The sequence below is a fragment of the Polistes canadensis genome, unplaced genomic scaffold (assembly GCF_001313835.1).
Source record: "Polistes canadensis isolate GaletaPanama2010 unplaced genomic scaffold, ASM131383v1 scaffold_6, whole genome shotgun sequence".
In the NCBI taxonomy this organism is placed as follows: domain Eukaryota; kingdom Metazoa; phylum Arthropoda; class Insecta; order Hymenoptera; family Vespidae; genus Polistes; species Polistes canadensis.
Window position 1 is genome coordinate 1,811,230 of NW_014569553.1, and position 23,040 is coordinate 1,834,269.

Sequence of the window (23,040 nt, forward strand, 5' to 3'; positions counted from 1 at the left end):
ATTATCCGTATAAAATACATTTGTGTAATATAAGTTGAACACATGGCCAATTTTTCCCATATGTACGAAATGTACTTGTATATTCGTTTTGCATAGAAATTGGTATATTAGATTCTAAATTGCATCGACGATTAACGATTGGTTCTTTTTAAACTGGCTATTCCAAAAATTCTTTTTTTTTTCAATTTACGAGAATCTCATCGAAACTTTGCATATTCTTATTCGCGTGTAACGATCTTAATTTAGATTTTAATATACTTATATGGCTCGTCCTTCAAGTGGTTGTGACAAACGACGAGGTGGAGTATGACAAGGAAATGACGAAGAAGGGAAGGAAGTGGGGGAGGAGGTGGTAGAGGACTAGTGTATCCTGCACAGGGTACACCAGACGTACCACGGTACTTGGCATGCTTAGTGAATGGCCCCTTGATCCAGATTTTTGTAGGGTGATTTTTGCACACTCAGGGCCGCCTATATATAGCACTCGCCACTCGGCATTGCATCGCCGGTTGCCGTCTCGACGACAGTGAACGACCACGATTTCTTTTTCTTTTTCTTTTTCTTCTTCTCTTCCTTCTTCAACACTTTCTTCCTTTTCTGATGTCCCTTCTTCTACTTCTTCTTCTTCTTCTTCTTCTTCTTCTTCTTTCCTTATACATATATTCCTCTCTAGCATGTTTTACTTTCTCTCAAAAGATCGAACACTTCTTTCCCGTCAATCTACTTCTGAATGCCTTGCCTCCAGACACATTCCTATTTAAAAGAATAGTTGACTTTTACCATGCTAGGATCACATTAATCGATCAAAATCAATTTTTACTGAATAATAGGTGAATTGATCAAGCAGACCTTGTCACGATTCACTTGTACGCATTTCCTCGTTATATGTACTTATAAGTTGAACACTTGAAAACGTAGAAGGGTATCGATTGGCGCCCGTTCGACTATAGATTTTTCTTTTCTTTCACATCCAGTTCTTGTCCGTGGCTGATTAAGGGTGTATCAAGGACTTTGTGACCTCCTTGTTATAGATGGCTTTCAATGGAGCCATGTTTTTTGCACAACTCATTCTTATTTCATTTCTTCGATCTTCTTTTTTTTCTGTTTAATAGAACTTATTGAAATATTTTTGAGATACTCGAAGATATTTATTTTCGTGGAAAATAATAATTAAGTTTGTGTGATCATATACACAACTATGTTGGTTAGATGTGAATTAGGTTTTTCTTGTTTCTGTTGTAAGATTCGACATATTCTCTTCATTTCGAAATTTAACAGAAAAAATGTATCCAATAGGAAAAAGACACTTTCTTATTTGCTCTCTTTACGGACTTTAAGTGACAGTTAAATTTATTTCGACCAAGTAGAAAATACCGGTCCTAAACAGAAACCCCGATGCCGCTTTAGTTAAACCGCGTGCTTGTGAGCTCGAGCAAACGAGTGAAAGAGAAAGAGTGAACAAAGCGACATTGTTATCGAACTCGCAATAAAACATTAAGCGAGTGTGTCAACCTGCAACACGTTCAGTGCTGCATACATTTCGAGGGTTTTATACATATGTGTATATATGTTACCGTCGAAGCCAGAAATCAGTCATTGCTAGTAATTCCTCGGCATTGTTATCAATGAAAAGAGCATTCCGATGAAGTCGAAAATTGAAAAATTCTTCCAGTTTTTCCTAGGCATCGAACATAATACTTTGATATTCTATAGAGAATATCAAATTACTATTTAAACAATGTTGAAAAGAATACATTCTCGGACACAGACATACGCAACCCTTCCTCCCCAAAAACTTTTCAAAGAAATTACAAAGATGCACAATTTACAGCATTGTATTCTCTGACGTTTTCTGAATTTTACATGCTAAACTTATAACTCGAAAAAGTATTTTACGCGTAGATAAAAGAGTGTACTTTAATTTAATATAAGTTTCATAAAAATCTATTCACTCTTTTAGTATAAAAAATATTTACCAAAACTTTTCAAAGAATTAGCAAAGTTTTACAATTTGCAGCATTGCAATCTCTGATATTTCTTTGAAAAGTGTTCAGTACATAGGAGATTTAAATTCTACCGTAGTAGTTATTTTTGATTTTTATAATCTACAGATATGTCTGGTCTAGTATCTATATGAGATTATTTTCAATAACGATAATCACTTTCCTTATGTTCGCATTTCTAATCTTTTATTCTTCGTGTTCGAAATCACAATTGGATCGAGTATTGTTAAACCTCTTGTCTTAAATGTAAAAGAAGTTTTTCTCTTTCTCGTTATGGGGCAACGAAGAGGAAGAAGTAGAAGAAGAAAAAGAAGAAGAAGAAGAAGAAGGAAGAGGAGGAGGAGGAGTATGGAAGTGGTCGATACAAGTGCGAGCTGTGCAACTCGTCTCGAACAAGCTCCGTGTGCAGCTCGATTTTCGGACGCTATTTTTTCTCGTTTGCTCTTTCAGATTGGCCGGCACGGTGATATACAGCCACTCACTACCAACTCTCTCTCTTTCTCTCTCTCTCTCTCTCTTCCTTTCTCTTTCCCCAGAGTACCTAAGTACGTAAGCAGGTATGGACATACCTTGCCAGGTTTGGGGCACGTGTCCTTTTAAGACCAAAGACCAAAGACCAAAGATACAAAGTCTTAACAAAGTTCTTCCCCTAAGGAGCCATTTAAAAATGATAGAAAAGGAAGAGCAGCAGGTGTTTTTTTTACTCTTTTCATCTTATGCAACTAACTTGTTTAAAATGTTGTAAAGGAGGTAGTAGCGCCAGTTCATACGTACGTTCAGTGGATAAGGTCGTTCTTGGACAGCCATCGTTCGAATCTTTTTCGACAGAATTTTTCTCTATAAAGTCCCACAACAGCAGACGAAGAAGACGAAGACGATGAGAGGCTGTAAGTGGGCAGACACGTAGGCGACTTTCCTCGCGACTTCTTCGACGTCGTCGTACGTCTCTCTCTTTCTCTCTCTCTTTCTTTCTTTCTCTCTTTCTACGTGTCTCGGCTATCTATAAACCACGAGGACGAGCCGGTCGTACCTGCTAGCACTCGAATACGCGAGTAAGAAAGAGATAGATAGAGGGAGAGAAAGAGAGAGAGAGAGAGAGAGAGAATCTTGCAAGCTTATCTCTGTTAACGTGTTGCGTCCAGAAAAATTAAAGCCTTCTCGTCTCGAGTCTTCTTTTTGTTTTTTTTTTTGTTTTTTTTTTTCTAATTTCCATTTTCCTTTTTTCTTTTTTGTTTAATCTTTCACAGTTCGGTCGATGCTTCGTCGTCGTCATCATCATCATCATCATTCTCATCATCGTCATCATCATTGGTCGTAGTACGAGTCTTCTAGTCATCGTCATCGAAGATATTATACTCCTACGTTTCTTCTTACCGATCATTCATCTCATTTTCTTCAAGATGATGATTTCCCCCCCCCCCTCTCTCTCTCTCTCTCTCTCTCTCTCGAAGACATGAATATTTATAGACAACATTTATCTTCTTCGATGAAATTTATCTTTTGACCCAAGTAAACTTGTTCGTCTGCCAGAAACAAATATAAGCATCATCTGCCCCTAAGCAAAGCAAGCAAGCAAGCAAGCAAGCAAGCAAGCCTGAAGAAGAAGAAGAAGAAGAAGGAAGAAAGATTTGTGCTTTCGTCCTATAAATTATAACTTATGAGACCACACAGTTGTCCTGGAATTCGGATTTAATATTGAATGATTTTGAAAGAATTTTATATACATTCATATGTTACCAGGTGTCTCAAAAGTCGTGGATCAAACGAAAAAAAATGATAATAGAGGAGATCATTTTTTAATAAAACAATACTTTATTTATATTTTACTCGATTTTTTTTATCGTTTCCAAATTTATCAATAGTTTTTGTAATTTTAATGACTACCATTTTATATATATATTAAAACGAAATAAAAATAAAAAAAAAGGTGCAATTGAATCAATAACTTTTTAACGTTAACTTTTGTTTTAAAAAATAATGCCATAAAAAATGTGTAAAATGATGTGTAACAAATATGTTCGACAAAATTAGCCTCTAGATTTCTAGACTCTCCAAGAACAAGAAAATAAAAATAAGATTTTCAATTAAAAGTTTACTTGTGTAAATAAGAAAGAAGATTTGTTTATTTTTATTGTTCTTTTAAAATGAAATGCTCATAATCTTTTTCTTTCGGTCTAATTTACACCATCGATGACAAATTTGTTCGATTAGAATTAAAGCGCAAAAATGGAACAATACGTATGTAACTTGAAAACGGTGGAAAATCGGATAACTTTATGTTAGATTTTTTGGTTTTATTTCAAATGATCCATAACTTTTGAGACACCCTGTATTCGCGAATACACAGCTGATTTTTTATACTCCGTATGTTCTCTGTATTTACGTAAGGAACGTTTTGCGTCACGTCTCTTGCTACCATATTGATTGACCTTATAGATCTTCCACGAACATCTGTGCCGAGGTGAGAAAAAAAGATAAAAAGAAAAAGAACGAAAGTCGGTAGCTATCTTTAACTTTATCCCAGATTCGTTCTCTTTCTCTCTCTCTCTCTCTCTCTCCCCCTTTCTATTTTTCTCTCCTCCTTGTTTTGATACGATTTCTGTAAATTTCGTAGGATTTTTCTTAGAAACGTCACAGTGTTTCGCATAATATACGAGCGTTTATGACAAATATCATAACTTCGTATTTATTACGTTGTTATTTATTGTGGGTAATTTTTTTTTTTTTTTATGTATAATTATATATTACGTTGTGATTACGGAAGCGTGGTAAATAATTACATTCATTGATAATATTATGTTTGAATAGGATTGAAAAACATTTGTCTGTATTTATGATTGCTATTTTGCATGATGTGTGATTCGTCTGGTATATATAATAATATCTTAATAAAGTTTGTATGAGTTTTAATAATTTTTAGCTTTTTTTTTTTCGAAGTCTGTAGAAATTTAAGTACTATTACATAATTTATAGTAAATATCGATATAAGAAGGTTCATTTTTTGTTGAAAATATCTCTAATAATAAAATCTTCAACCCCGTTCACTGTGCGACGTTCGTAGTTGAGCCCCTTTAGAGATCTGAGGTGCAAACGTGCCAATAACAAATAACAATTTTCGCTATTTTTCTGATTACTCGCAAATTTGACAAAACAAAATTGACGTTATTAAAGTTTTACCTTGAGGTTCATAAAAATTCCATATGAAAGATTAATAAAATTAAATTATTCTTTTAATTAAAATTACTCACTGATTTTTATTTAAATAATATTTATATTAATAAACGCGTCACGTTTTCATTTTATAAAATTATTGACATCTTTAGCGAAAATTATAAGTAACATTAAAAACTATTATATTCTCGTCACTAATATTCAATTACTTTTAAGATCTTGCACTTGGAATTTTGGATTTTTGTTAATTGAGCGTAACATTGTACGGAACGGTATGGTGATATAAAATTCGTAAGCGGAAGTAGCACGTGTTTCTACATTTCGTATATTTCGTATTTCCACGAAGGCATATTATTTATTTTAGTAGCGAGTCGAGGACGTACTCATGGCGTTACATAGTCTCTTTCGATTCGACTCGTAAAAAGTCTGCTTTAAATGCGGCCATGATTTAAATATCACCAATGTTATCTCTTATTACACCTCTATCTATCTCTCTCTTTCTCTCTCACACACACAGTATGTATCTCGAGTTTAACATTTTTCGTTTCGGAAAGAAAATGAAAATTAAATTTTGCCATCTCAGATTTTCCACGTATCGACGAGAGCTTTTCAACCGAAATAATATTCCCCGAGTTCTCCTGTTAGATATTCGAACAAAGTTCATCGAACTCTCTCGGTGTGAACATTCATAGCAGCCCTCCTCAGTCACAGCAGCCCTCTTTAACCCGTCCTCTCTCTCTCTCTCTCTCTCTCTCTCTCTGTCTTTCTCTTTCTCCCTCTCTGAGAATAGTGCTCTTGCTAGAAGAACAGCAAATGTGTTCCTGGAATTCTTGATGAAAGTCGAGGAAAGCTGAATCTGATTTGGACAACCACCATATTTTTATGAGTTCTTTGACCATTGTACTGACATGAGTAACAATTCATTATATTGTGAATAGGGAAAGATAAATAGAATCAAAACGATGATCTCTGATCCTATTACCATTTTATTTCTTTTTTTTTACCAAAGCCTTTTCTTTTTTAATTGTTACTTTGTGATTATTTCTTAGACTTAAGGTAACTAAAAAAAAAAAAAGAAAAGAAAAAATATACAAAATAGAGAATAGAAAAAGAAAAAAGAACAAGAGCTGCAGAACTCAACTCGCATATTTGCGATACGGTGGCGTGTCGAGGTTCTCCTCTCTGGCTCCTGGTTGCTTAGAACCGAGTCTGCGCTTAGAACGACTTAGTACGGCCAGTGCAACGACCTCGTGCAACGAGCCTCGCTGTCTCTCTTTCTTTTCTTTCCGTCTTTCTCGACGCATTCTCTTTCTCTCTCTTTCTTTTTCTTCTTATATTCTTTTGACTTGTAAGCATCGCGACGCGCAGTTGTAGAAAATTTTGCAATTTCTTATTGTAAAATTTCAACTTGTCTTTAAGCTTCTAATCTAGGGGGTACAAATATTGGAAAGAGTGGGGGAGAGAGAGAGAGAGAGAGAGAGAGAGAGAGAGAGAATGATTCTTACCTTTATTTTTTAATTGAGCTTTTTTTATGGATTAAGTCACAAACATCTGATCCTATTTAACATCCAACGATAACGTATGCCGTGTAGTCACGCGCACGATCAAAGACAATTACATAACGTTTAGCACTCGTCCTCTTATGTACATAAATATATATAAACAGTGAGTCACAAGAGTATTCCTACCTGTTTCCCCCATTGTAAATTTAAAATAATTCATATTTACTTATGTATATATATATATATATATATATATATATATAATGCAAACTTTCAAAATTTCTATACATTGAAATCAATTTTAAGATTATCAAACTTTTAAATTGATATTAATTTTATCGCAAAGAAATATTTTATTCTTTGTTTGGGAAATATGATTTTATATAAATTTTAACAAAATTGGTCTTACACATTTATAAATACAATCCATATATATTTTTATAAATACGGCTTGGTTAACCTTCCTTTGCATTTCGTAATGTTTTTTGAGATGATTAAGCATACACCTGTGAAACCAATTTGCTTATTTTTTATGTAAAATTATACTTATTTAGTAGTAAAATTTATATCAATTTATAAGAAATTTTTATTTAAAAAAAAGAAATATAATATACCTATGTGACATTAGAAGAGCATCCTATATTCAGATAGATTTCTTATGCATTTCCTGACAAAATATTATTTTCAGATTAGTTTGATATGATGAATTCTAAATAAGTTAAACGCGAGTGAGGATATTGTTATTTCTGGAAGGGCTCATATTCGTTCGACTTATTTTTACGTGGGAAAGAAAAATGATAGAAAAAGAAAAAGAAAGAAGATTTTTACATGGTGACATATGCTAGGACTTGCCTTTCTTCCCTTTTTTTCATCTATAATATTTTTCTCTTTTGCGGAAGAAGAAAAAGAAGGTGAGAGACTGTCATTTTTACAGGTGAGGACAACCTTGTTGCACGGAGTGTTACTCCAACAGATTTATCTAGTCTTTTGCCATCTTTCACCTGCCACCACCTTTCTTTTCCTTCTCTTTGTTTGTCTGTTTTTGTCCATCATCGGTACCATCCTCACGAATAGATACACCTTTTTGTGTTATCGACTAAGCTCAGAAATGATCAACGAATAGAAACACATTTGTAATAATCGGTATTCTTTGATCGTAACTGAACATGCGCACTTTGAGTTATTGAAAAGCAACGTGCGATGCATATTTAAGATAATACTTACTCGAACGATGAATATGCTCTCTGCTGCAGAAAGAGAGAGAGAGAGAGAGAGAGGAGAGAGGTAAGCAGAGAATCCGATTACGTTATACTTAAATTTAAGAATTTCCGATTACGTTATGCTTTAGTTTACAAATTGCGTCAGTAGTAAAGAATATCCGGCGCGTGATGACGCGATGTTTATTATTATTAACGTACACTCGTTTTAATCTAATTGATAAATCATTCTAATGGAAAAATACACAGTTTTTTTTTCTTTTCTTTTTTTTTCTGTTACAGAATGCACTTTCGGTAAGCAGATTCGAGAGTTGGGATCTACCTGGTTCGCGGATTTGGGCCCGCCTTTTGGAGTTATGTACTGCATCAAATGCGAATGCATTCCGGTACGTATTAAAGTGGGTGTGTCACTGTATATGCCACGATTCTTATACCATACGTACTACATATATCTTATATATATACTGGGTGTCTCATTTTAATACGATATGGCCAAATATTTCCGATTCTATTATGTCATAAGTAAATGTTTCAAATAAAAGTTCCTATGGTTTTGAAGGAAAAATATCCTATGTCTTGGAAATCATATGCATAAGAGACATTTCTGTCAATGTAAACGACTCATAACAATTTTTTTTTTCATAGAAATCGATATTTTCGTAGCAGTAATTATTTCTTTTATAATTTCAATGATTTGTATATATATAGAATAATTAGTAATATTGATCAACACATTGTTAAATTTCAATGAACATTGGTCGGTGAAAAATTGATGAAAAGATTTGCTGTAGGTGCTTGCAGAATTTACATTCTTTAAAACATTCGTTAGGCTTGATTATCATTAAAAAAAAATTGATATATTTTATGTTTTTTTTTTAAATAAAAGTGTTTTCTAATAATAAGAAATAGTTAAAATAGAATAGTTGTGATAAAATATAACAACTTTTGATTTGATTATTAGTGCATAAAATAAAAATAGGATTTGAGATATTTGATGATATCATTTAAATTGAAACACTCTGTATACATATATAATATAATATGATATATATGAAAATATAGTAGTAGATATGTAAGAGCTATTTCGCGCATGTACAAGCCACGCTATATATCCTTCGCTTACGTTTGCGTGCATTTTTCTTCGTTCGTTCGACCTTTGACCCCTCTCGTGTCTCGAGACTCGCCCTACGGACGAAGCCGGTCTGTGCGTTCAACATTACGTTTCTATGTAAGAGACCAACCCGACACAACTTCGATAGGAACACACAAGAAGATTAAACGTGTGTGCGGGCTCGTGTATGTGTATTAAACAACCCGTATCGTACAGGCTATTTCAAAAACATCCTTTTTTGATCATTGATCAGATCAAAATTAAAATAATTATTTTTATTTGATTAAATTTCTAATGGAAATATTGAAGGATTCGTTTGCCATAAAATAAAGTAATATACCCCATAATATTTGCTCCATACTTATCAACAATCGATAACGTCCTCCCACGTAAAAAAGAAATGATTCTTATCTAAAGAGAATACCATTTAAGAAAAAGACTGTAGATCAGTGGTGCACATAAAACACGACGATATCTCGATCCGGGTGACGTGACCCACGGAGAGTTGACGTGCTTTCTAATCCCATTCCTGGTCCCGAGACAGACTGGCGTCCTCGTGTTTTACGGATACCTGTACACCGGTTTATGTATTTACGCATGTATATCAACAAAATATGCGTGTGAAGAATAACGTTTTAGATATCTAACAAAAATATCTAATTTGGTAATGAATTGTTTCATTTTCATTTGGATTATTCTTAAAAAGTAAAACGATAAGAAATAACTTTCGTTATCGGGATTAGTCAACTATCGATAATACTGTCCTATGAATTTTCACTTACTCGATACATGTAATGATCTTCATTTACATTCCGAACGTTTGCCGACTACAGCAGACCGTTTTTCGTTCCATATACGGTGAAACAATAGCGTCATCGTCTTTCGTCTACAACGAAGAGTCTTTCTGTTCACGTATTTTCTCCCTCTCTCTCTATTTCTCTCTTTCTTTCTTTCATCGTTTGGAATTTCATTACTGCGTTAAAAAATACCTGTTTTTGTGTCGTTAAATGTTACCAACTAGAGACAGGAACAAATAGGGAAGAAAGAGTAAAGGGGATAGGGTGGGAGGAAGACACATTTAACGGTACTAAATAATCAATAAATGTTAATGGAACCCTACTTGATCGGTTTGCCGAGAAGATGAAATTAATTGTATAGGTGCATGTGAGCCTTTCTTTGAGAAACCGAGCTTCAAAATTAGGCCTATTTTCTTCGTGTACACTAACATTGGTTACATGGTTTTATAGTTTTATATTAATTTATTTTACTATTATTAGTTTGATATTATTATTTTATTATTGATTAATGAAATTAATTAAAGTCATGTTTCCGACAAAAAAGTGTATTACTTGGTAAAAACAAATAAGAATGTTTGTGTTTTAATTTAATTCTAAGTAAAAGTATACACGGTTAATTGTATTGAAAAAGTTATGGTGTTCGAATGTTAAATCGAGTCACTGTATATTTACTGTCATCGTGTAGTTTGATGACAAGGACGAGATCGAGATTTAATCTACACCCACACATGCAAGTTACTTTTGAGAAAGTCGAGTTGAACGAGTGAGGATGCACAAGGCAAATATGAAAACAGCCCACGACAGTCTTCTTCTTCCCTCGGTATATCGGCGGCTTATTAAAATACTCGTCTCATTATACAAGAGGCTCAAATGAATCCCCTTCCCACGCAATCTCCTCTTCCGATGTGACTCGATTCATTCATTCATTCACGAAAGTTAGAGCTCGGTCTTCTTAAAAATAAAAACAATAATTATACAAACGAAATTGTATAAAAATAATCTCGGAATTTTCACTCATTTCATGCCTAAATATATTTTATAATATATCATTTTTACATATACTATAATAGTATAATATATATATGTTATATAATGTGTTGCATTGATCAATATACGGAATATCCATAAAGGTTGGGACCAAATTTATATTACGTATTACTGAGGTCAAATAAATGAAGAAGAAAGTTCATATAAATTTATGTCCGAAAATGGTTTTTTGAAATTTTTAATATAATATTATTGCTATTAATCCAAATATAAAAAATATCAAATATTACGATATTATTTGTTGTCCAACCAAATAATTAAAAATGAAAAGAAACAAGGTTATATTAGATTAATGCAAAAATAATTTTGATTTTTATTATTTTAAGTTTGTGATATTCGTTTTTCTAATTACCTTTTATTTACGGTCATATAATACACTATTGTAAATAGTTTACATTGACTCTACTGACTTTTTGTTATATTATTTTTTTGTCGTTGTTTAGGATTGTCGAATTGAGTTTAAATTGGGATATTATTAAACAAGAACTGCTTGAAATATAGATCATGTTTTCGGTCGAGAATCAATTAGTTATTCGTGTAAATTCGTTATAGATTCGTGTAAAGAAATTCTTGAAGTTTTAGTAGAACTTTATGTTGATTATTCAAAACAGTTACTTGACATTAAAACCATATAAGCTCTTGTCTTTAAAACTATAATTATTGTTTCATTAACCTAATATTTGTGTGTTGATCGTTTATATATATATTGTCATCATTAAAAAAAAAAGAAGAAAAACTAAAACATCTGGTGTTAATGAAAGCATCAGAGTAATTAAAAATAATGAAACAGTTAAAATGCTATACTTCAGCGCAAGAGCAATAGTATTGACATTGCGGTACGTTGGAAGCCGATGTTACAGGTATATACCAGCTACCGTATGGTAATGCGACCAGTCAATAAAGTTATCTATCAGTTACTTACACAACCACACACGCATAACCACTCAGTGGAGTCGATTCTCAAGCGCCTACTTGAATAATCTTAGTGTTTAGTATCTTAATCGTCCTTTCCGTTCTCATTAAACATCTAGAAACGCTATAATCTTGAAGATAATTTCTTTGGTAAACATATCATTCGATTATACGAACAAACGTAATGTTTCTAAATTGATACAAAAAAAAAGATATGTTTAATTTGGGCAAAGTTATATAGAAAGTTACTAATCCTCAATGATCTGAAATTTACTTTGTTTTTTTTTTTAGTTTTATTTCTCTATCGATAATATAAATTATTGGTTATTTGTATGAGGAAATATAAATTATAGTTATTAAAATATTGGTTAAATATTATTCCTTGTGTGTCGTTGTATTTTAAAATAATTTTTTTCATGGGTTTTATTTTAATAGTATGTGTATAATATAAATTAATATCATTAAATATTTTTATTTGTGTTTTATAAATTTAAAAAATAAAACTATGAGAAAAATGTTAATTTAAATAATTGTATAATTTAATAGATTTGCTCTATTAACCGATAATATTATTTTCCAAAATAAAGATAAGATAGTTATAGGGATCCGTATTTTGCTTCATTAATTTTCCATCACTTCGAAGATTACTAAGTATACCTGCTGCATAACTTGTCGTCGGTTGATTTTCTATTTCTTTTCTAGTATCTTTCTTTTTACATGAATTTTATCGATCGATCTCAAGTCCAACGTCTGAGTCCGTCAGTTGGATCTACGGTCGCGACCAGTTTTAATAGAGTTTAATTCTGCCAATCTTCTAAGAACGTGTCCTTGACTAACAGTCGTCTTACGTTAGTTTACACTTTTGCCGTGCGTCTTGGTCCATTAGATTTTGATTCGTCACAATTAACACGTGTGACAAATAGTATTATACCCCATATACCTAAATTAATAATATTCAAAAGGTATGTACGGGGAGTGTGAAAAAGATAAGAAGAAAAAAAAAGAAAAAAGAAAATGGAAAAGAAACAAATAGATGTATTGTAGAAAGAGAAAGAGAAACAGAAGGGAAAGGTTGTCGTCGTGGTATGGTTATAGTTGCAAGGAAGAGCTTATGGACGAACGCGCAAATTCTATTTTTAGAGTTGGGTGGAATGACAGTCCCTCTCGAGTGTGCATGAGGGGCTATTGATAGGTCGCGGCTTAGTGTGTTAGAAGAAGAGACAGACGTACGCCTCGGGCCTATGAATCAGCCCCGGCAATACGAGGGAGACCGTTCTTCTTCTTCTTTGAAGTAAAGATTACGTTCTCTCAGCATCCTTCGTCTATCTTTTGTTTTTTTTTCTTATTTAATTTCTCCTTACCTTAACCCCATCAGTAAAAGATTTCTCGTTATGTTCTCTGATCCCCCAAAGAAATATTTCAAACGATTCAAAAGAGTCCTTTTCGTCCTTCCTTCCTTCCTTTCAGGCTTCCTTCTTTCCTTCCTTTCTTATCTGATCGGATCTGATAATAATTTTGACTCTTCCGCAAACGGCCGATATTATCGTCAGAAAGGAATCGGCAAGAAGGAAAGAATTTCTCAGGTTTGGGATTAAGAAAAAGGGAAATAATCGAAATCGTGGCAACGCGTAGGGTTTAATGTCCCCGAGTTTAAACTTTCTATCTCTCTCTCTCTGTCCTTCTTATTCTCTTTTTTTCTCTCATTTTGTCTCTCCGTCTCTGTCCTTTCGGTTTCTCAGGAATGCCGCATGGCTCTATAAAACCCTTCACTTAATTTCCGCCTCTCGGTTTATCCATGGTCAACCGGAACACGAATTCTCCTTTTTCGGGTTGCGCCCACAGGTTCTATAAAAGAAATAAAGAAAAGAATAAAATAAATAAGGCTTCTCCTTCACACCTGAAGAGATAACTAGGACGCTGTGTAATTTCACCCTAAACTATACAATTTATAACTAACTCTTCTCTATATATTCTTTTCTTTTTTTTTTGGTTTTTTGTTTTCTTTTTCTTTTTCTTCTTGGCGAATCCAAATAATAATATTGAAGTCAAAAAGACATCTTGACATCCTAGGATCTATTTCTGATTATAAACTAGTTCTTTTCTATGTATTCTATCAGATGTCAATTACTTGCTGTGAGATAGATTCAATGATGCGTAAAGAAGTAATATACACTTTGTGTGCTTCATTTACATACTTGAAAACATAGCACATGGTTACTTTCCAACTTCACCACTATATATATATATATATATGTATATGTATATGTATAGGTACGTATACCTTGTAAAAGAATTTATCGATAAGAGAGTAGATAGAATTCATTATTCTTAGGAAACATCAATGAAAGATAACACTTGTTTAAATATCTACTCATTGCACTGAATTAATAATAAGTAAAAGAAAGATAAATACTTATTTAGTATGTTTTTGTTGTTTTAGGTGCAAAAGAAACGACGAATCATCGCTAGGGTTCAATGCCGCAACATTAAGAACGAATGTCCAAAGCCCACCTGCGACGAACCAGTCTTACTACCGGGAAGATGCTGCAAATCGTGTCCTGGTGATTACAGTACGTTTTCAAATGCTAGATAGCAATTTCATGAATAACAACAACAAAAAAGGTTCTAGTCGATCTTAGGCTTATGCAAATAATCGAGATAACATCGTAGCTGATTTATACGAGGCTCGCAAATAACTTTGATTTTTTTTTATAAACAAATGTTTCTAATCAAATTTTTACTATGTTTTGAGGAATAAATTTAATATGTATTGCAATTGTTTCCTAGAGAAATCAAAGTTGCAGAGTATATTAATACAAATCCAACGAGTACCTATAGTGTACTTTTTTATCGATATTTCTAATCGACTTATGGTGTTTTGAAGTTTAACAATGCACACCAATATTACAGAATCAAACCATGGAAATTAAAAAAGAAAAGACTAAAACTTTAGAAATGCATAAATGAAAATAAATAAAACTAGGCAAAAATTGAGTGATAATTTAATCGGTTATCAGAAGTTATTAAAAATTAAAGCTACAAGGTGCTGTAACTCGATAAAAAGGTAGACTATAAGTATTCGTTGGATTCTTATCAACATTCTCTACAACTTTTATTCAGTTTAAAATATCGTTTTAATCGTTTTAGGACCATGTTTAGTCATGAACGCGCTCGGTTCCAAATGTAGCAAATGAGCAGCGCGATCGCGACGATCCAGCATTTCTCGTAGATAAATGAACGAAGCGCTATCGCGCTGCATGGAACAATCCGACACAGATTTTTAAAAACCCCTGGTACTAAAACGGTTAAACAATTGTTATGACTCTCATATCTTGACAATAACATCCTCCTCTATAATATCGCTGCTATATATTATATTTCTTACTTCAAAACATAACGAGTCTTATTTAATCTGTTTATAAAATCAATAAGATTGTTTGAAAACCAATAGGATATTGGTCTTATCATTTAAATTGAAACTTATATATATATATATAAATAAAAAGAGAAAGAAAAAGAATGTATATATATGTATACAAAGTCGTTAGTGTGCGAATTATTTCTTTGGTTTGCGTTTATCTTTAACCTTTTGACTACTATACTCGTTTAAAATACTACAATCAGCACGATTTTATTGATGTGTGCGTATATGTATTGTATTTGAAAGAGAGATAAAAGACTAATGCAAGTTATGAATTTATTCGATAGATTAGTTGATCCATTTTGTTCATGGTAATAACCCAAGCACACTGATGTGAATAAGAGGCGTGGACAGCGTCAGAGAGATAAATTCGAAATTCCAAAAGGAATTTGTAACAACGATAATATTGGCTTCGCGATCAAAAGGTTGAAATCTATTTGTCTCTTCTGTGAAACGACTTACTCGTTATTTCATTTGAAAATGTTCCGCGCCCGTAAATTCATTAGTTTGATTTGACGATGAAAGGAAATATTTGAAAGGATTGTCAGACTCGACAGAAAATGTGTACACCTATATTTTTAAGTTATACTTATTATTTTTTTTTTGTTTCTCTTTTTCTCTTTCTGACGGCTCGTAAACATTGCGAAAGTATACGATCACAATAAATCGGGACACATACCATTAATGAAAGTCAAGTGCCGTGCATAAATCATTTATCAACAATTACCAAGCGCCTCTTTGTCGTGTACTTTTTTCTTTCCCTTTCTTTTCTTTGGTAAGTTCTTATCGATCGATCGTTCGATCGTATACATTTACATCGATTAATCGACTATTTTTTTTTATTCTTTTATCAGAATTGTATTAAAATATTTGCGATTTTTCAATATCATATTTAACACCGAACATACCAATTTATTTAGCCAATTGAATGCCTAACAAATTATTTTCTTTAATTTAAAAATGAATAATGTACATTCTCACAAATTACAGAGCGCGGTCCATTTGATCACGCGTGTGGTAGGTTTAGTGTAAAAAACATATTCAGTTTAAATGTCGAATACCAGTTAAATGATCAACGTTGAGTTCATATATAACCTTTCCAGTTGTTTTACGTAAATTTGCTTGAACTAATAGTAAGTCTTTAATCTTTACTATCAATAATTAAAGTATGTTGGCAACATTTATTATCTTCAAGACTATTGTTTCCATTACAAATTATTTTAAATATGAAAAGTTAAACGTCAATTAAGAGTCTCGAGGACTAAAATTGAAAAAAATATTGAAAGTGGAGTTAATTACTTTGGCCTGTAAACAGCTCAATTGTCTCTTGTCTAAAAATGTAATTTAGAAGAGGTGGTACGAATATGGAATACGCATTTCAATTTTTAGCATAAAATGTCTCGGAGTACTAAATAATGAAAAGAATCTAACAAAAAGATATTTAGGAAAGTTTAATGGTAACATTCTGCATAAAAAAACAAAGAAAAAATTTGTATCGCAAATATTTGTTCATTTCGAACCCGAGAAAATGAAATTATAGGAAGTTAATGGATTAACGGATCGATAGATCTTTTCTAATGTAAATGTCTAAAGTCTAAGTCGCTTGACGAGTTTCTTTCGAAACTTCTTTCTCTCTTTTTCTATCTATCTGTCTATCTATCTCTTGATTAGTATTAACTAATTTAAACAGTAAAACGTCTCTTATGCATTTCGATGACCCCAATAATTTATTGAAACTGATAATCTTCCTGCTAGGTTCATTAGTTAAATCAGTCATATTTCGTTTGAAACTTTGTCTGACTTCTTTCGATAGATATCACTATACTATATGTATTATAAAGTTAGATTTATAGTTAGATTCTTTGTTCATTTTGCTTAGATATTTCTCGAGAATTATCGTCTAGACATCCTTCATTATAATACGATAAAAGTTCCCTATGATGGCTTCATTAAAGTACCAAAGCGTAAATATCTCTCTGTGTGAAACTCTTCTTAACTGTGTATTAAATATCACGATCGTTAATGTATCCTTACAACGTTTCTCATCCTTAAATGGTTTATAGTTTATAGCTGTTTTTGCAATACTAAGATTGACTTATCTCAGAGGCTTTTATAAATGCCTCGTTAGAAAGGATAGAAAATGGTTAGACTGGTTTCTACAAATAATGAAAGCGAATAGATCGAACTTCGAAAGGAAATACAAAGTTCAACGTACGGATGATTGCATACGAAAACAATTAGAAAATTACCTATTACATATCTATAATATATCGTACATAGTAAGTTTACTTACAATCTAACCAATTACTATATTATCCATTGTCTTATCATCAATGATTGTGCATCGATTGAATCCGCAAATAACAACGTTCTTGAGAACTTTATCGAGAGATACAATAATTACTATGACTTATCGTTAAAAAATACAAAATTTCGTTTTTCTAATCGTTTTTCTAACATTTCCACGGATTAAATTCTTTGAAAAAAATCTATACAAAAAGTTTATACGCATTTAACATTAAATATACGTTAAGCTGTTATTCTACTCGGCCGGGTACCCGTGTACTTGATAAGATACTCGATTAAAAGAAATATATCTGGATATATTTTACTCAAATACTCTATCCGTGTTATTCAAGTATTTACAATATTGCATCTTTTTACTCTCTCATTTACAAGTTCGAGTCAATTCTCCATAAACACCTTCTCATACCTATTCAATACTAGTAAAGCGGTTGCGTCTTTTTACCTTATTTATAGAATCAACAGCACACACAGGTTTTTTCCCCGAAAGGGTTACCAATCCATTTTACTACGTTACTTGACTTTAGTGATCCGATGATAACTAGTAATCCAACGTGTTAGACCGTTGATTTACACTTAGTATTTACAATAAATAATTTTTATTCTTTTTTTTTTTTTTAAATTATTAAACGAGAAACTTTACGAATGAAATATAAATATAAACTACAAGACTATCGGATTTGTGCATCTTTCATTTGATTAAGTATCTTTCCAAATATTCAAATACACAGGGACTGTCTAATAAATAATATTCCATATTTTGAAATAAAACTAAATACTCAGGTACTCGAAGTATCCGAATTGCCAATAATTACCTTCAATGCAAATAATAATAAAAAAATAAAGACGAAAGAAGAAGAAGAAGAAGAAGAAAAAAAACGAATAGGAGAAAGTTAGAAAATAAGTAACTCAATCTTGGAATATACGTATTATCAACAATTTGAATTTTTGTTGGTCAGGAAATCGTCTTATAAATTCAACGAATTAACGATTCGTATAAATATAGATTTATTTTATAACCTTAGCCTGGAAATAAATTATGAACTACGGTTATAACCTTCGAATACATTATCTCTAAGCGCCGGCAACGACGACAACGGCAACGGCAACGACGTCGCACTAGAGTCGCATTTCTCTTGCACGAATAAGAATAAGAATAAAAAGAAGAATAATATAATAAGAAAAACAAGAAAAGCAGAAGAAGAATAAGAAAGAAAAAAGAAGCCGAAGCAGATGAAGAAGCAGAAGAAGAAGAAGAAGAAGAAGAAGAAGAAGAAGCAGATGAAGATGAAGAATAAGAAGAGAACGATGGAATCGAACTCGTACATATCTCGAGGATAAGAGATTGTAGTGGTGAAGTTGATGCTTTGGTATAGTACTACCAACGGACGAGGTCGTGCCAAAGATAACGACTATGCGAGAAAGAAAGAGAGCGAATTGTGTGCTGGAGAGGAACAACAACAAAAATGAGAAGACGTAGAAAAAAAGTAAAGTAGATGATAAAAAGAGAGAGAGGGAGAGAGAGATGTGAGAATGAGAAAGAGAAAGAAGCTAACGATGCTTGGCGGAGAGGGCGGGCGCCACGGTTTAGCGCCATGGCGCCGGCTATATTACTGCATGGCGTCACTTCGATTAAGCCGTGCAATCTAAATGTAAATATTAGCATACGTAATGATCGGGCAAAACGCGTGCGAGCATGCTGACTGAGAATAGACTAGAAAAGAAGAAGGAAGGTGGAAGGTCGTGAGGAAACCAAAGGAACTGATATATGCAAGATTTTACACCTATTGACTCGCTTTCTTTCTTTTTTTCACCATTTTTTTTTTTTCGCTGACTGAAAATAAAATTAAACAAAGCTAATGGAAAGTGGATACAATCTTATATGTATATATGTTATCGTTAAAGTATATAATTTTAATTATTCGTGAATAATTTAAGGTTTTAACACGAAATAATAGCTTGGCGTTTTAAGGGGAAGCATAGAGAGAAAAAAAAAAAAAAGAATTTTATTATATTGTTTTAGAAAATAATTAAGTGTAATATGGATTTTTACGAGAAGTGATTAGTTAATAGTATGAGATTGAAATTTGTGATTCGTCTCTAAAGTATTCTTTTAAAAAGTTGCAACAAATACTTTTGAATTAAAATATGATGAAACTTTTACCCCGATCCATTATATACATATATATATCAAATCGTTAATTACTAAATAGTGTGAAATTCGTTTTGGCATACGTACAACTTTCTCCTTCGAAAGTGGCTTACATATTTCACCGTTTCTTTACATATGCCAATGAACAGAGATATATTTGTGATTCCTTTTCAAGAGTAAGTTTTTCTTATAAACGTTTCCTATAGGATTAGTTAAAGATTTCTCTATCGTTACGTATAAAAAAAAAAAGAAAATATATTAAGATATGGGGGAGAAGAGACTAGATGGTGAAAAATCATTTTCAAGCTTGAAAGTTGTAGTCAAGAGAACGTGTTAACGGTACAACAAACGTAGGTGTATTTAAGTTTGAACACGACTAGACCAATAAATACAACCAACAAATATACGTACTTTGCTTTCTACGAGCTTATATATATATATAAACAGGTACGTAAGCGAAGACTCAGAATTCGCGTTCCTTGCGTTTAAAAGTGCGACAATAAATAAGTCCTGCATGCAAATGCTATTTATCGAGGGGGTTTTAACAATTCAGGCGCATGTTACATGCTAGAACGTTGGCATACGTTCCCTCTGCACATTCAGCGTCATGGCATTACGTTTTCTTTACGAGTTCCTTATTCACGAGTTACCGTTTTCTACTTTCCCTCCCACTCCACCCCACCCCACCCCACCCCACTCCACCCCCGTTTTCTTTCTCTTTCTAATATATCACACTGGATTAGGAATGATTACAAAAGCGAAATTCCAATTACTTTCAAGAAATAGAAAAGAAAAATAAAAAATAATTGTAAAGCGTGGGAAACAAAAGATTCGTCAAGTTGTTATAAATTCTTCCGTTAAATTGTTCCTATCTTCCACAGGATACAGATATATGTATATTAATCCAACATTCCTTCCGTGTACGACGACGACACAAGCTCTCGCTAAGTCGAGAAACCAGATTTTAAAGGTCACAGCAAAATTCCAATTGCTATCGCGATAAGTAGAAGAAAAGGAAAAATTGTAAGGAATTGGCTCTATCTCTCTCTCTCTCTCTCTCTCTCCCTTTTTCTTTTTCTTTTATTCTCAAACACGATTTGCAGTGGGATACGTACTCCTTACGATTTGATTTTTTAATACTTGAATCCTGAACACTAGAACGAGACTTAAACTTGATTTACTATCCTAGTCGTAGAATTAATGGGCCAGGAATATCGATAAAACGATGTTTTATATTTATCCTTAATTGGGCCAAGTTATGCAGAAAACTACCAATATACTCAATAGATTTGAAAGTGAGTAAATTTTGTTTGAAAATTTTTATTTAACAAAAAAAAATTAATAGATCTATTTCTATTAAACATTTAATCATATTTGATTTATTTACGTTATTCTATTATGTTTTTTAAATGGTTTATTTAATACCACAGTAACATTTAATATCACAGTCCAAATGTGTTCATAATATCAAATTGTTTTAAGATTTGATATGTTGGAGTTATTGTACATATATTACGTCAAAGATACCGTCTATTACTAACTGCAAGAGAACACATTTTACGAGAACTTTATTGAAATTCCAATATTATAATTACATAATTGCAAGAGTGATTCTATGTTTTGATAGTTTGTTTAAGAATAAAGTTCTCAAAGTTCTGAGATACGTACTGCGTTTAACTAATTTTCTTGTCATTTAGGGGGTTGCTAGATTTTGTTCATAACTCGATCGAATTTAGGAACCTACGTGTTTTTTAAAATGTATCTAAAGATAAATCGTCGAAAAATATCTAAATAAAGAAATTTATTGTTGTATTCGTTAGTGTGTTCTGGTAATCATCTGACAGTCTCATTGCCTCCTACCAATGGGAAAGGTGAAGTCGTCGTACGATTAGTGATGCGTACAGTTTCCTTTTATGGTTTTCATCTTGATAAGAAACTGCGACCCATGAGCTCACCGATTGGACTGTCACATCGATTCTCATCGACTTTGAAACGACCGACGCACGTCGCAAGAACGGACCCTAAGAGTTTCTTTGTCGTTTGCCGTCGTCGTCGTCATCGTCATCGTCATCGTCGTCGTTGATGTCGTTGTTGTCATCGTTGTTGTTGTCGTCGTTGTCGTCGTCGTCGTCGTTCGACGATCGAATATGGAAAAAGAGACGAAATAGGATGGAACTTGTTTGAATCTCCCGCCTCCTTGAACTCTTCGTGCTCCCTCGAGTTCCTTCGAGTTACCTCGAGGGCACTCGAGGTCGACCCACGACCAAGTCTTCGGAGGTCATCCTCCGCGCGTATATACGTTTCTACGTATATTAATGCAAGCGAAATCCTATGGAAATCATTTACAATATTTATCCTCTATACTCTTCTGAGTTTAGTTGATTATGGTACCGATGATGATATATTAGAAATGACTGAATAATGGAAAATCTTTAACTTTCAACCGTTCCTAAAAGAAATTATAACAACAAATTAGGAAAAAGAAATGATAATTAACTGAAATTAATTAATATTGTATTTTATATTATTTTATAATATAAAGTATGTTATTGCTACATATTCTCCGATAACTTTTTATAAATCAATTACAAGATTGTGTAATCCATTAAAAATTTACACACGATCCAATAATAAACCAGAGATTCATAGGTTGAGAAACACTGATATATCTTACATTTAACAAACCATTCATCTTGAAGATATGAATGAACAATGAATTTGACAACTTCGATTCTAACTTTAAAGTAAGATGGCTCACTAGAGTGTTAACTTGTCGACTCGTTACGCGTTTTTAGTAGACAAGCAAAGAAATTGATATCTCGTTGGGATCACTGTATGTGTATCCGCATTGCAATCACGATCGTATTCACGAGAAGGCAGAGTGACTTGCTTGGTTTACTTTTTTTATTTACTTCTTTTTTTATTCATCAGCGTTGCAATGATTTCATGGGAACTAAGTTTATCGCTTACATTAACCCCTTGAAAAGTGGCGCCACTAAGAACATATGGCGTCTCTTCCCCCCCTCCCAATTGCTCGAGCATCAAACGTATGAGAAGATCGAATCGATTTTTGGCCGGGTGTTGAAAAACGCAGGAAAGAAAAAAAAGAAAAAAAGGAAGATCAGTCGTCTTATGATCGTTTAGTAAAATTTTAAACCAGCCGGATCGTACTTGTACGGAATGAACAACGTGGTGGGGATCGACGCGGCACAAGCGCCATAAAAGCAACATTCGAAGTAGCAGTAGGTTGGCGCCAACCAGCTCTTTTTCTTACCGTACGGTCATTCTTTATGGTCCGTACACACAGATCTCCCGGACTCTCAATGAGGAATATATAGATTCTCCTTATTTCTCTTGGTTTAGCACCACCAGCGGTTATTTTTGTTTTATGTTTTCACCCACA

General features: G+C 32.9%; 1 protein-coding gene across 7 annotated transcripts in view; it reads left to right on the plus strand.

Annotated features, from left to right (window-relative positions):
• The window catches only part of LOC106789462 (dorsal-ventral patterning protein Sog), a 46,583-nt gene that overhangs the window by 17,274 nt on the left and 6,269 nt on the right, over window positions 1-23,040 (plus strand). For all 7 annotated transcript variants that reach the window (XM_014753722.1, XM_014753698.1, XM_014753681.1 and 4 more), the window contains exons 3-4: window positions 8,176-8,279; window positions 14,201-14,330. In XM_014753722.1, the coding sequence (XP_014609208.1) occupies window positions 8,176-8,279; window positions 14,201-14,330 (234 nt within the window). The remainder of the gene's footprint in view (window positions 1-8,175; window positions 8,280-14,200; window positions 14,331-23,040) is intronic.